Source organism: Naegleria gruberi (genome assembly GCF_000004985.1).
Source record: "Naegleria gruberi genomic scaffold NAEGRscaffold_55, whole genome shotgun sequence".
Taxonomy (NCBI): Eukaryota; Heterolobosea; class Eutetramitea; order Acrasida; family Naegleriidae; genus Naegleria; species Naegleria gruberi.
The window spans coordinates 147,566-162,211 of record NW_003163272.1 but is presented as its reverse complement, the minus strand read 5'-3'; the positions used below and the strand labels follow the sequence as shown (position 1 = coordinate 162,211).

The 14,646-nt window shown below is 33.3% G+C and overlaps 6 protein-coding genes across 6 annotated transcripts; 3 read left to right on the top strand and 3 right to left on the bottom strand.

Moving 5' to 3' along the window:
- Positions 1–39: 39 nt before the first annotated feature.
- On the bottom strand, positions 40–1,167 carry NAEGRDRAFT_72694 (uncharacterized protein; the record flags this gene model as incomplete). Its single annotated transcript, XM_002672163.1, has 1 exon — positions 40–1,167. One exon carries the CDS (start codon positions 1,165–1,167, stop codon positions 40–42), a length of 1,128 nt encoding a protein of 375 aa, XP_002672209.1.
- A 921-nt stretch (positions 1,168–2,088) lies between these two features.
- Positions 2,089–3,057, top strand: NAEGRDRAFT_52372 (uncharacterized protein; the record flags this gene model as incomplete). The annotated part of the gene is made up of 1 exon (XM_002672223.1): positions 2,089–3,057. One exon carries the CDS (start codon positions 2,089–2,091, stop codon positions 3,055–3,057), a length of 969 nt encoding a protein of 322 aa, XP_002672269.1.
- A 54-nt stretch (positions 3,058–3,111) lies between these two features.
- On the bottom strand, positions 3,112–9,582 carry NAEGRDRAFT_59258 (ATP dependent helicase; the record flags this gene model as incomplete). Its single annotated transcript, XM_002672162.1, has 3 exons — positions 8,430–9,582; positions 7,362–8,171; positions 3,112–6,164 (listed from the first exon to the last, which is right to left on the bottom strand). Exons 1-3 carry the CDS (start codon positions 9,520–9,522, stop codon positions 3,112–3,114), a joined length of 4,956 nt encoding a protein of 1,651 aa, XP_002672208.1. The 5' UTR covers positions 9,523–9,582.
- Positions 9,583–10,190: 608 nt separating this feature from the next.
- Positions 10,191–11,009, top strand: NAEGRDRAFT_72690 (uncharacterized protein; the record flags this gene model as incomplete). The annotated part of the gene is made up of 1 exon (XM_002672222.1): positions 10,191–11,009. The coding sequence occupies one exon, from the start codon at positions 10,191–10,193 to the stop codon at positions 11,007–11,009; it is 819 nt and encodes a 272-aa protein (XP_002672268.1).
- Positions 11,010–11,432: 423 nt separating this feature from the next.
- NAEGRDRAFT_72689 (uncharacterized protein) lies at positions 11,433–12,911 on the top strand (the record flags this gene model as incomplete). Its single annotated transcript, XM_002672221.1, has 1 exon — positions 11,433–12,911. One exon carries the CDS (start codon positions 11,433–11,435, stop codon positions 12,909–12,911), a length of 1,479 nt encoding a protein of 492 aa, XP_002672267.1.
- Positions 12,912–12,953: 42 nt separating this feature from the next.
- NAEGRDRAFT_72688 (uncharacterized protein) lies at positions 12,954–14,426 on the bottom strand (the record flags this gene model as incomplete). The annotated part of the gene is made up of 3 exons (XM_002672161.1): positions 12,954–13,705; positions 13,750–14,204; positions 14,329–14,426. The coding sequence occupies 3 exons, from the start codon at positions 14,424–14,426 to the stop codon at positions 12,954–12,956; spliced, it is 1,305 nt and encodes a 434-aa protein (XP_002672207.1).
- Positions 14,427–14,646: the final 220 nt, after the last annotated feature.

Below are 14,646 nucleotides of genomic sequence, written 5' to 3'. Positions count from 1 at the left end.
TTCTTAAACTTATTGTGTTTTACGTTACCAATTAGTATTTTAGAAACACTTTCTGTGAACGATGCTACTTCCAACTTCTTTATATTCTCTTGATACTATCCAATCAGATTGAAATGCAGTCATTGATGATAGGATACTACCTCCAATCCATGACAAAAATTTCCTATCAAACCCTAGGGAATCAACAACCGAAATTTTCATAGAGTAAGGAGCTAGTTCAGATAATTCCTTTTGTAGCCTCTTTCCAATTCCTGTAAACATTGTGGATCCTCCTGAAAGAACTACATTCCCATACAAGTTCAAATGTCCTATATCCACATCACACTTTCCAATTGAATTAATTATCACCTCATGAATGCCTTGTTCTTCAATTCCTATTAAGTGTGGTTTGAAAAACACTTCTGGGCATCGAAACCTTTCATTTCCTATCGTGAGAATGTTACCATCTGGTAATTCATAATCAACATCCAAGCTATTTGATGTATTTTCCATTTCTTTATCAAAATCCAATGCAACATAACACAGTTTTTCCTTAATTTCCCTCACAATGTCCATTTCCTCTCGTGTAAAGAATGAGAACCCTCTTTCACTTAGAATTCTAGACATATAATAATCCAAATCACGACCTGCCCAATCCAATCTCCTAACAGCATATTCTAAAGCATGTGATTCAAAAATTGGAACAATATTCGTCGCACCATCTCCAGAATCTAAAACTATTCCAGTTGTCCTCCCAGTTGCAAACAAGGACAATACAGCAGGAATAGAAACATACATGGATGGTATTCTAAATGTTTCGAACATTATTTCAGTCATCTTTTCTCTATTTTGTTTTGGATTACAAGGAGGTTGAGTCAATAAAACAGGATGATTTTCACAATCCACCTGTAATTGACTAAAAACATGACGCCAAATCTGTTCCATCCCCTCCCAATTCGTCACTACTCCATGTTCTATTGGATATCTGACCATAACATTCTTTCTACTGTCAATTTTAGCTTCATCTCCCACAAGGTATATTTCTTTGATATTTTCAGATTCTTTGGATTTTAAAGGAGAAGCAATGAGTGATGGAAAAACTACTTGTGGATTCTCACATCCTGAAAAACCTGCTTTGATGGAGCAAGAGCCATTATCTAGCACGATCGCTGAATATTCTTGCGACATTTTTTTTGATTTTTTGTAAAACTGTTCATTGTTCCTCAGAAACGAAAAAGGAAATCATAAAGTAAAAAACTACAGAGGTCACTTCCGGGTTTTTTACAGCAATCCCCTTCTATGACCCTAACCTGCAGCTCGAGTCTCCTGTAGTAGGGTTGGTTTGCAGTATGATTGCTACCTATTAACTCATTCAGTGATCTATTTGAAAATTTACAATAATTAATATTTTTTACTTTTGGTTCCAAAATATTCAAATTTTCCAAACCTTAAAACCATTAAACTTTAATTGAAGGGGATTCAAACTTTTCAATATATTACAGTTATGTTTTCTTCTGGTGAATGGAGAAAATTAAGCAAAAAAAAAATAGTATCCCATAGGAAGCGCAAGAATCCCTTTGAAGATAATTCATACCATCAATTACTTTCAACAGCTTTTGAAGAGAATAGCAGCAAGGAGGCAAAGAAGGTTAAGCATGAAGTTTTGTTGTTGTGCTTGAGAGATTTGAATACTCTTTAAGAACAGATTCAAGTTTAGGAGTGGAAGCTTTATAGCAGAGAGATTTATTCTTCGTTTTTTGGATGGAGAAAAGGTTGTGCAAATGTTATCAGAAACTCTTTTGGGAAAGCAACATTTACCAATTGATGAACAGGATAAGGTGTTATTAGGGGATAAATTATTACCAAAGCCATTATGTAAAGAAGAGGATCTTTGTTATTGGAATTATTCAGAGTGGGATAAGAACTATCTGATATCCGTATTAGGAAAGGAATTTGGCAATCAAATTGATGGTTTGGAACAATATGATATCGATGGAAAGTTTGTCAATAGGATTGTTGATATTGTTGGGTTTTATCCACTCACATGATGCAGCTTACAATGAAACCTTCCAATTAGAATCCATTAATTTACAAAAAAATCAAAAAAAAATGGGACAAGCAGAATCGAGTGAAGCTATTGAAGATTCTGGTGCAACTTTGGAATTGCTGCTTCCATCATTTGATCCTGTACAAATAAATCCTAACAATTTGGAAAATTATCTAACCATTCAACTTGCTTCCGATGTTCATTTAGAATTTCCTCAAGTAAAGGCTTTAATCAGTAATGTTGCAGAGGAGGATGGAAAAATTAGTCGAGAAACGAATATCATAGAAGCAAAAGGTGAGGTTTTAGGGTTATTGGGTGATATTGGTGATCCGTTTAGTTTGGAATATGAACAATTCGTGATGGAGCAAGCTGAAAAATTCAAGATTGTGTTTATTGTTACTGGAAATCATGAATATTATAGGAATATTATATCGGAAACTGATCAGAGGATTATGGATATTTGTAAAAAGAAGGATAATCTTGTGTTTTTGAACAAGAGTAGTTTCGTATATGAAAATGAAAGTGGGAAACGAATTAGATTTGTTGGTGGGACATTATGGACAAATGTACCATTGAAAGAAAGATCGAAAGTCGAATACTCAATGAATGATTATAGAAGAATTAAAACCAACTCTGAGAAATGTGTAACAATATCCGAAACCATTGAAATGCACGAAAGGTTGGTTGAATATATTAGAAAGGAATGTGAAAAACATCCAGAAGAAACTATTGCTGTTCTTACACATCATTCTCCATTCATTAATGGAACTGTTCTTGAAGATGAAATGTTTCTTGCAAGTGGTATGGCTACAAACTTGGATCACATAATCAAACAACATTCAAATATTTCGTTCTGGGGTTTTGGACACACTCACCGAAATTCCTTTTTATATTTGGACAACCCTCGAGTTACAGATGGAAAAACAGTTCTGGTCTCCAATCAATTAGGTTATATCATCAAGAAGGAGGACACTGTAATTCCTTATTCGAAAGATTTAGTTTTTCACATCCCATTATTAAACAATCAATAAGTTTTATTCTAAGTACTATTCAATTCTACTACTTGATCTATTTGGCAAATATGGTTATCTACACGTTTGTAAATGTGTATAAACACCAACAGCCCCATTGGCCAAAAATCCACACAACCAACAAAAGTGAGCTCCACAATAATAGCAAGTTATGTGATTGCATCCTCCATTCTTCTCAATATTATTTTTACATTTTGGACATGGTTTTGTGTTGGCCTTCTTCCACTCAATGATTAGAGCTTCTTCCTCATTAGAACAATCCAATCCAGGGTGTGGAGGTTCATTACACTTGATACAATAAGTTTTGTTACAGGATTGACAGTGAGCTACTTGACTTTGATCAATGCAGACAATTCCAGAACAATGAGCTGATGAACAGTGTTTAAAATCATTTGGATGTCTTTCAAGATATTTTTCAACGGCATACTGAGCTTGTTTTTCAATTAAATTCAAATCCTGAGAAAGATTGATTTCTGGAATGGTTAGCAAACTGTCACATTCACAACAATTAAATGTCATTTGATCAAGTTGACATATAAAACAATCTCTACAAAGTGAATGGCCACACGATAAGAGAACTGGATTCTCTTTTGGTCCATAACAGATTGGACAGTCTTCTGGAGATATTTCTTCGTTGGTAGTTTGGTGGCTTTCTAATATATTTCTAATTTCCTGTTTAAAATTATTGATTTCCTCTTGATCTGAACTGTTAATAGAAATAATTTTTTGTTTGTAATCAAAATCAATTCTTCCTCCATATTTTTCTTGCAGAGATTTTAAAACTTTTCCTTGATTTCCAATAATTGGTTTCAATTGAGTTAACTTGATAATGTCCTTATTGGAATTTCTAATTTCTTGTAGAATAGTAGTGACAATATCTTTCATTTGATTAATTCCGAGTTGATAAATATTGACATTATTATTCTTAATATCAAAGTCAATATAAGCTTTGAAGTTTTTGGTCAATTCAAGAATTCTAAACTTTTTCTTGAATGCAATAGAGAAATCGAATACTCCCAATTTTAGAACATATGGCTTTAGATATTTGTGAGCGATAGCCATTGCTCTAGTAAGTCCTTCTTCTGAATTTGCTCTAACTTTCAAAGCCTTTTGTCTTCCATTCTTCATTTCAAACATTCCAGACCTGCATCCATAAACAGAAAAAATTTCCTTCATCATTTTCCTTAACTCTTCTCTAAATAAATTATCAGTGTCCAAATCAAGTGGGAATGGTATGATGTCCGTAAATTCAGGTTCCACCCAAATAAACTTGTCACCGACGCTAGCTCCATTTAAACTTTTCATTGCTGTCATTGTACTTTCCAAGTTGGTAAACTTGGCCAATATCTTGTACTGTCCTACAAGGTCTTTGGTTGGAACATACTCAAACATTTCCAATTCTCCAAAAAGTTCCATCATTGGTCTAATAGTGTTGACCATCTTTTTAACAAATTGATTTTCTTGTTCCTTACCAAGTCTATCTCTATTCATAACTATCCTGATATCGTTATGAAGTTCTCTTGGAATGAAATCTCTAATTCTGTGCTCATCAAGTGTGAAGGATAAGTTTGCAATTTTTAGGTTTTTCTTTTCAATATTACGGAACATCTTTTGACCATAAAGGTACTGAGATTGAATAATGTTTAGGGCATTGGCGTTATCTGAATAGATGAAACATTTACCATCGTGCTCAGAGTAGAAATAAATGTTGAGTGGATAGTTTTTCATTTCTTTTTCTTCTGGAACTATTGTTGAATCACTTGTGGTTATACGAAACTCTTGACAATCAGAAAATAATTCACGAGCTTTCTTGGATGTTTGTGGAGAATCAAAAATTACAGTCCCATACCTATTGGATGGCAATTCAAAGAATAGTTTGCAATCGAGTATTGGAAGATTATGCATCTCGAATACTTCCCTCATGTGATTATAATCCATATTTGGGATATTAAGAATATTGCATTTTACAAACTCTCCTGGAAAAAGTAATTTGACAACTTGCATTCCTCTTCCAATCAGGGCTCTTACTTTTGAATCAACTTGATGTTCGAGGAATTCATTATTTGATCTTTGAACAGCTGTATCATAAACATATTTGAGGATTGTTTCGACTTGATCTCCTTCAGATAAATATACAACGAGTTCGTTTCTATCTGGGTCCATTTCAACAATTGATCCAATATTCAATCTTAAATATTCTAACAATGCTCCGTTATTGGCATTTAAACAATCGAATATTCCTCTGGTGAGTGGATATATCACTTTCTTCTTTACAACATTTAGAGATTGATTGAAAGTAATGAATGGTTTGATTGACTCTAAAGAAATAGGAGTTACATTTTTCATAAATAGTTTCTCCGTCTTGACTAATTCTCCATATATTACATAGTCAATTGGCTCGCTTGAATAATTAGAAAATGATGAACCATGAATAAAAGCTTCCATATTTGATGAGAGAATTTTGTAAACTCTCTTTCCATTAATAATGCCATGAAAATAGGCAAAATTATCAAACATGCTACAACAAACACATCTGGTAATTATTTCTTGAATGGATTCAACTGTTTTTGATTCACTATTGCTAGATCTTTCAAAATTCAATCTCTTCCTAATATCTGTCATGGTTTCTTCTGCTTGGATCAATGTTTTCAGACTGAAATTTCCATCTTTTGCATATCTTCGCTTATCTTTTGCTTGAAGAAATCCTTGGAAGATGTGAAGAAGTGTTATCAGATCACCACCTTCCTTTGAAGTTGAGACTTTCATAATATCTTTTTCTAAATAATCTGTAGACTTAGATTTTGCATAGATCATGTTGGAGAATGACATAATGGACACTAGTTGAATAATTTCATCTCCAATTCCTAAATTAATTCCCTCAATTATCATTCTTGCAAGAGAAGGTTCAATTTCCATCTTGGAAGCTTGCTTACCCATTTGTGTAATGTTTTGCTTCTCATCCACAAATTGCAAGTCGGTTAAATTCTTGAGAGATTTCTTCATATCCTCCAGATTAGGTTTTTCAATTAGATCAAATTCCAATACATTTTTCACACCAGCTGAAAATAATCTCAATAAAGTCAATCCTAAATTAGAATTCAAAATTTCTGGAGTTGGATTTACACTCATTGAGGAGAAGTCTTGTTCGGAAAATAATCTGAAACATACACCTGATGAAGTTCTACCAGCTCTTCCCTTTCTCTGAATGGCAGAACTTTGACTAATATTATTCACTTTGAGAATAGACATGTTTCTCTGTTGATCGTAGAATTTTTCTCGTGAAACACCAGTGTCCACAATGATTTTCACACCATCAATAGTGACAGAGTTTTCAGCAATACGTGTTGAAAAGATTATTCTTCTAGAATTTACTCTTTCGAATACTCTTTCTTGTTCTTCAGGCGTGAGTGCTCCATGGAGTGGAAGAATCAAACAGCGAGAAAGAGCTCTGTTTTCCCTTGAGTGAAATTCTAATTTCTTAATACATCTATCAATTTCGTCTGGTGAGCTTAGAAATACCAAAATGTCACCTTCCAATTTGTTGTTTGAAATAATCTCTAACACTTTTTGAACAGCTGCTTGTTCGTAATCTTCTTTTCTTTGTTTAGTCCAATAAACATCCACTGGATACATTCTTCCAGGAGCTTTAATAACTGGACAATTATTAAAGAATGTTGAAAATAGATTTTCATCAATAGTTGCTGAAGTTATAATTAATTTGAGTGGATTTAGAGTTGTTGATTGACTTCTCTTGATTACACATTCCTTCAATAGTGAAATTAGAATGTCGGAACATAGATTTCTTTCGTGAGCTTCATCGACAATGATAACTGAATATTTTGAGAGTAGAGCATCATTTTGAAATTCATTCAATAACTTTCTATCAGTCATGAATAGTAAATCGGACCAGTTATTAACCTTTCCATATAAATTATGGCTCACTAGACTATTTTCCTTAATGGACATTTCCTGAGAAATTCTCTTTGTAAGAGACATTGCAGCAACTGCTCTAGGTTCTGTACACACTACTTTACCAAATCTTCCATATCCTTCCTCGAGAATGTATTGAGGAATTTGTGTAGATTTACCAGAGCCTGTTTCACCAATACAAATAATGACATTATTATTTTGTAAACTTGCAATAATATCAGATCTAAATGCATACAAAGGAAGGCTCTTCATTCCTCGGCAGCATTCTCTATAGAGTGCATGTAAAATTGTAGAGAGTGGATACTGGTCTTTGAGTGAAAAAATTTGCTGAACTTGTCTCTGGAAATTTGCTTGTTGTTTCTCCAATAGTTTACGTTCATTTCTAATAATTGGTCCTTCTGTGGCAAGTTCTTCTCTATCATCAACCATATCTAATAATTTTCTTGTCAATTCTTCCTTCTTTTTATCAAACTCTGCATTTACTTGTTCCACCATTAGTATCATGGATTTTTCATCTCCTAGCAGCTTTGCAGATTCATCGGAAATATCTCTTTTATCCACCTTCAACACAAATAGGTTATTAGTAGTAGAGTTCGGAAGCAAATCAATTTTCTTCACATCCTCCACAATTTCAATTTCTTCTTCCACATTAAAAGATGTAGAGGAATTTTCTTTCATAATATAATCTCCCTCTGTATCAACGTTTCCGAAATTAGTACTATTACTACTATTACTACTGCTACTGGTAATTTCTACTTGATCCAATTTTCTATTTGATCGTCTATCATAATCTCTTTCAAACTTTCTCTTTTCATTGAAATTTGATGAACTTTCATTTGCTTTGGTTCTCTCCCTAAATTGATGATTAGAATGTTGTTGTTGCAGTGGAGGTTTTTGTTGTTGTTGTGTGAAATTAACACTTCTCCGATGGAAATATTTACATGCCAATCCTTGATTACATGACTCACCACGAGGGCAATCTTTCTGAAAGACCTTTCTATTGTGAATCAATGGACAGGAAGAACCTTCGGAGCATCCTTCTCGTGATCTAAATTTTGGACACGTCTGATGAATCAGTGTACAATTTTCGTTATTACATTGACCATCTCTCTCATAGGTTTTACACTTTTCTGTCATATTGTTATCTTGAGTTATTTTTTTAATGTTTTGAGATTTTTGATAATCTCGGGGAAAAGCATGTTAAATAAGGAAAGAGAGTGGTGAACCTTGTAGTGGTATGTTAATTTAGGAAGAATTGAGGTAAAGTAACACTCAAATCAGATATTATTAATTATCGTGGTCAGTACATGGACTTTTTCAATTCTAGAATGTTTGTGTTATTGTTGAAATATCTGATAATTGAGAAAGCTTATTGTTTGAATGAAATTTTGTGAATATTGATTGTTCATTAAGGGATAACAAATAGCAGTCGAGAGTATTACCAATAACCAACAATTGAGTGTTGTTGATTTTGTGCATTGTTACATTTTCCATTGCTGGAAGAAGTTTATACTCTTCATTATCATCACCATCTTCCAAAAGAATTCCTCTTGAGTTTGTAACTGGATTCTTTTGCTTCCGTTGATGTATTGGAGGAAGCTTTCTATCGTCAGGTGTACAATAGTCAGTCAAATTGAATGGAATTCTCGTCTTGCTAATGTCTGTTGAGTTCCACTCAGATTCGTCCAAATGGAATAGAAAAACTTGGTGAGTAGGTCTGTTAATTTGAGTTTTCTCCACAAAGCAATCGATATTTCCACCATAAATAATAAGTGTATTCTCTTGCGTGTTACTTGGAATGGACTTATCAAATTGAGATGCCCATTTGTTTGTTACGAGTTGCATTCCAGCTTCAACCAAGAGATAAATAATAGGATATATTTCAGGCCTATCATAACGATCATAGGAATACAGAGTTGACCATTCCTTTGAATCAACATTGAAAGCAAGAATATCACTAGTAGCGCTACATGACGTATTGTAACCACCAAACACAATAATGAACTTTTCCTTCCAAAGTAAAGAAGATTGGCAATACATTGCTGGATAAATGTTAATTGATCCAATCACTTCCCATACGAATGTTTCCAAACTAATCTTTACGACATCTTTGGCATACTGACTTGCACCACTATCACTAATGCCTCCAACAATGTAAATACAATTCCTTTTAGAATCTGCAATAGGTGGTGTACAATTTCTAATAAAATCATTTTTGACATGATAAATACATTCCAATTTAACCACTTGATTATTTTCATCAAATATAATTCTATCAATTCTCTCCTCAAGGAGGTTTTTATCAAGATTCTGGAAGGTAGAAAGTAAATAAACTTTATCCCTCACTTCTACCATCTTTATATTATCAAAATAATAATTATCAATGGGTTCTGTGGACGATTCAAGGCAAATCGGTTCAAAGGCTTTCTTACACTCATCATTTCTTGTTCCGATCGTCCTACCACAAATAGTATGGAAATGCAAATACTTATCGACAATGTATAGTACTATCAATTTGTTCTCCTTTGCCATCATGAGTGTTGTTGTTAAAGTTTCATTGTTGCAACTTGGAAGCAGATCAACCAGATGTGAGGTGATGAAGGGAGAATGTTGTGGCATTTTTAAATTTTTTGTTTTAACGGGTTATTTTGGCGGAAAGACTAAATATCCCCAAACAACTGGAAGATTTATGATCAAAAAAAAATAGCATTTAAAACAGATCGTGATGAAACGAGCAAGACCAGAGGAAGTCTTCTCTCTTTTGTTTACAAAGGGGAAAAAATCTACTGAAGAGAATATTATTTATTGTACATTAGAAAAGAGACCTTCCGAAGGTTTGTTATATATTATTGCGATTAGAATTGATTAGAAAATTGAATTGATCAATATATTATTACTAATATTCTGATCATAAAGAAATATTTTCTGATGATGTTTGTTTGGAAATTTTATCCTATCTTGCTGATGATTCAATGTTTATTGTGAGAAGTTGTGCACAGATATCGAAACAATGGTTTGATTTAGTTCGACAATATTCTAAACTTAATTTGTTGATTAGAGGAGGACCATTTCGATACTTTAAAATCGATGAGGCATGGAGTGAATCATTGATGAAAAGTCAGTTTTTGGAAAATATACAAAAAATTAGATTTGATAGTTGCTTGCATTTTGCCTGTACAAAGTTTGTTTGTGCTCTTGAAATGATGAATAATTTAGTTGAACTTGATTTGCATTGGCGTTTTGATTTACCTTTGGAGCTGATGGCAAAAATTAGTAAACTAAAGCAAGTGAGAAAGCTGTCTGTAACTCATGGATTGGGATACTTTGGTGATATTGGCGGAATGGACAATTTGACTGAACTCAATGTGAGCTGGAATGGTATTAAGGGTTGTGATGACACTCAACCTATTGTTAAATTGCAGAATTTAGTCAAGCTCAATATTTCCCGTAACAATCTATCCAATAAGGGTGCAAAACTTCTTTCTAAATTGGTTAATTTGACAGATCTTGACATTTCTAATAATTCTCTAGATGATTTATCATACTTATTTTCCAAAATGAAAAATTTAACAGTATTGGATGTTAGTGAAAATAGACTTTCACCATTTGATGTAGAATCAATCAGTGAGCTGGTACAATTGACCGATCTGGATATTTCTGATAATCGTGAAATAGGTGAAGAAGGCGCCATAAGCATTAGTGGAATGAAACAATTACGAATTCTCAAATTTCGTGATATTGAATTAGGGGAAGCCGCTAAAATATTTAGCCAAATGGATAATCTTACGCAACTTGATATTTCTGGGAACTTCATTGATGATAAAGGAATCAAACTGATTAGTGGAATGCAAAATTTGACTTATCTTGATGCATCATGGAATGATATCACAGACGCAGGTGTCAAAATAATTTGTGAAAACATGCCAAACCTCACTTCCATTTTTATTAATGAAAATCCTGTTGAAGAAAAGGGGTGTAACATGTTGAGTTCCTTTAAAAAATGGAAGAATTTAAACTATTAAGAAGCCAAATAAGACACAAATTTAAATCTAACCTTTCACCGAGCTTCTTGATAATATATCTCCTAAATAATATCTATTTCCTTAAATGCTTATTTACTATTAATAATAGGCAAAAGATAGAACTGTAATCAAGATTATCCAAATGAAATCAAACAATTAATTATGCAAAAATACAAAATGAACAACGTATCAATTGTCAGAAAATAATAAGTTGTCTGTTTGGCAATTGATAATTAATTATCAGTTGCAACATGTCAACTTTTCATTGTTCGAAAGGTTCTTATTTCTAGTGATTGGAGAGAAGAAGGTAAATAGGTGAATTTGAACATATTTCGAATGACCAAAACTAATATTTCTTAACAAATTAGTATGATTGGGACAATCAGATGTATTTCAAGCCAACAAAAAAACTAACAAACACCTATGAACGCTTTTGATCCTCGAAATTATCAGATTGTATTCGAAGAAGCCATCAAATGTTCTCAGTTTCGAAGAGTGTTTCAACAATTCCTAGAGAAACATCACAACCAGGAAAGTATTCTATTCATCAACAAGGTGATTGAATACACTGAAGAGTATAAGAAGATTGCAGGAATTTCAGCTGATAACTTCTCTTTAATGATGTTGAAGGAAACTCAACAATTGGAAACTGATGTAGCTCGTAGAGTTAGTGTACAAAAGATTGTTAGACGAAACTTGGATTCTCTGCAGGAAAAGATGAATGCAATAGTAAAGACTTTTCTTCAAGTTGGAGGAGAACAAGAATTAAATATTGGCCCTCATCAACGATCCTCTCTCAAGCTATGGAAAGAAACTAGTGAGAAGCTTAACAATGAAACATTTAGTTTCGATTCTCAGGAAATATTGGATGAGCTACATCCTGGAAAGCTTTTAGGATCAATCATTCTGGTAATTCTGGTGGATTTGGGAATGGGACACTTTACCAAATTCTCTCGTTCAGATCAATTTCATTATTTCCTCCACAAGATGGGAATCGAATATACCAGAAAGATTGGAATTGATATTTCGAAAGGTTACAAAGTCGATCTCAGATTCAAACCTCACGATTTGAAATCCCCAATCGTTACAGATGACCACATTTATTTTGGGATCACACTTGCTCAGGATACTCCAGATTGGAAGGTTGTGTACGAAAAAAATAATTTGACAGTTACTACGTCAAGAACTGGTTATGTTTTCAATTCTGACCAATTGAAAGGATTCAAACTTTGTAAATTAGCTATTGATCTACCTTACAATTTAGAAGATGTTTGGGGAATGTGGACAAATCCAGTCAATCACCAACATTTCGAACCCATGTTTTGTAATGCTCTCAAATATCTTGATTATATTGAACCTAATCAAGATTTCCATGGAATGACGTGTCCATATGGAATTAAGATTATGACCACCACCTTTGATACTAAAATTCCACTATTGAAAAAGAGATTTGTTGAATCATCTGTCACTTGCATTAAGGATGCTGGTTTTGACATGTATATGATATTGCTACATAGTGCTCAATTTCCAAAGGGTGTTACGAGTCCTCCTCCTAATTCATTAATAATTGATGGCTTGTGTTATTATATAATGATGAGAGTTAACGACAATACCACTCGTTTCATGAATATCATGTACACTGACTTTCAATTACCTTTACAAAATTTGACTGTGGGGCAGTTTTGTAAAATGAGAGGTAAAACAATGGCCAAGGGATTGAATTTCATCTTGGATAAGTTGACTGATGGAGGTAAACATCCAGTAGATACTTCTAACAATGATGATAGAGGTGTTTCTCAACGTATTGTAAATGATAACATGAAATCTTTTCCAAATAGATCTTGGTTTATGGAGTGGAAAGAATCTCAATCCAAATATAATTCTTCCCAATTGGAAGAATAAATCTTTATCAATACAATGTAATAGTGGTTCCATAAAATACAATTAATCACTTGAATACATAAAGTTTGAATATTCTTCTTGTCCAACTACATCTCCACCATTTTGTGTCTTGATGAGAATATCACAAATTTTGAAAGATTTCTTGAAATTGAGAGGTCTTCTTGCACTATCCCTGGAAAAAAAGATTGAGAAGTATCGTCCCATAGTTGCACACAATTCTACTGATGAATCTGTGAATGGTCTTCTAATTCCTAAAAACCTTTGCATGTCAATAAGATTGTAAAAATTTTCTTTTGATGGATAGAAAGGGGCATCGATGGTCCATCCAGCTGAATAATATTTTCTATCTTGAGAAATAATTATTGAATTGTAACCTCCACATACTATTTTTTGAATATTTTCATTAGGGAAGGTATCTAATGGATGAGGACCATCAATTCTCTCAGCCAAGGTTTCCGATCTTCCAAATTGTGAAAAGTTGTTATAACCAAAAACAAGATACTTGTCACCTATTGTTTTAAAGGCCACGAAAAATAGACCTGGCTCTATATCTACGATTTTCTCATCTATTGGAATTTTCACAAGCTCAGTTGTTTTGTTATTTTGGTTGGCCTTGTGACCAGAGGCATTATAAGTAGTATCTCCACAACTCCAAACTTCATTATTTTCTGTAAGCACAAATGAGGTGTTATAAGTAGCAAAAACCTTTACAATCTTGTCTGGAATATGGTCAGTTGGTAATTGAACAAACTTTTGATCAGAATACCACTTTGCATTGGCCAATTGTCCGCTAGCTTTTAACACAATCAATATATCAAATCAAATTTAAACTACTTACAATTAGCTCCACTTCCAAACACCTTTCCACTTTCAGTCAAAAACAAGGCATGTTCATTTCCAAGTCCACAATGTACAATCCTCTCTCCTCCAAACAAATCCATACTCAATTTTGAAAGAAGAGTTGGTTGGCTACCTATGGTGTTATTATTATCATATTCTGGAAAGTAATAAACCTGACCATGTCTATTTACAAGTACACAAAACGAATGAGCAAATACCATCTCAATAGGATCTTCCACAGTAAATGGTATCAAAACAGCATCTTTCCCATTCAATTCAACATCTTCCAATCCCATCCAAACCTTCCACTTTTTAGATTTGTCCTCTATTCCATCAGCCAATAAATAACAATTTCCAGCTCTATTAACAAAGATTGCAAAATCCTCACCAGCAACAATATCACAAATATCATACTTGTTCAAATCATAGACAAATATATTCTTTGGAGGGGAGCTATTTCGAGGAAGGTTACCTGAAAAGACTGCAAAATTACATCGTTCAGCCAAATGTAAAATCTGGTCAGCCTCTGAGGTTGAGATGAGAGGAAATTTAGCTGGTGGAATTTGTCTCAGAGAACCATTTGATGATGGTGATGAAATTATCTTGATCCGAAGAAGGAGTAATAGTTAAACCACTACTTAATGCATACAAACAAGGAATCTTATCAATAACCATTATTATTATTACTATTATAATTATTAAAACTACTCTTAATGCCTTTTTTTAATCATCAACAACAACAATAACGTGATGTATATATTTGATCAAATCTATTCGTCCTCAATAATAAAATTGATGGTTGCTTTTCAATGGTGATGATGCTACAGATGAACACGTGGTGATTATGATGCAACACTTGTTGGTGTTCTTTTTTTGAAGAGAAATTTTGAAAGGC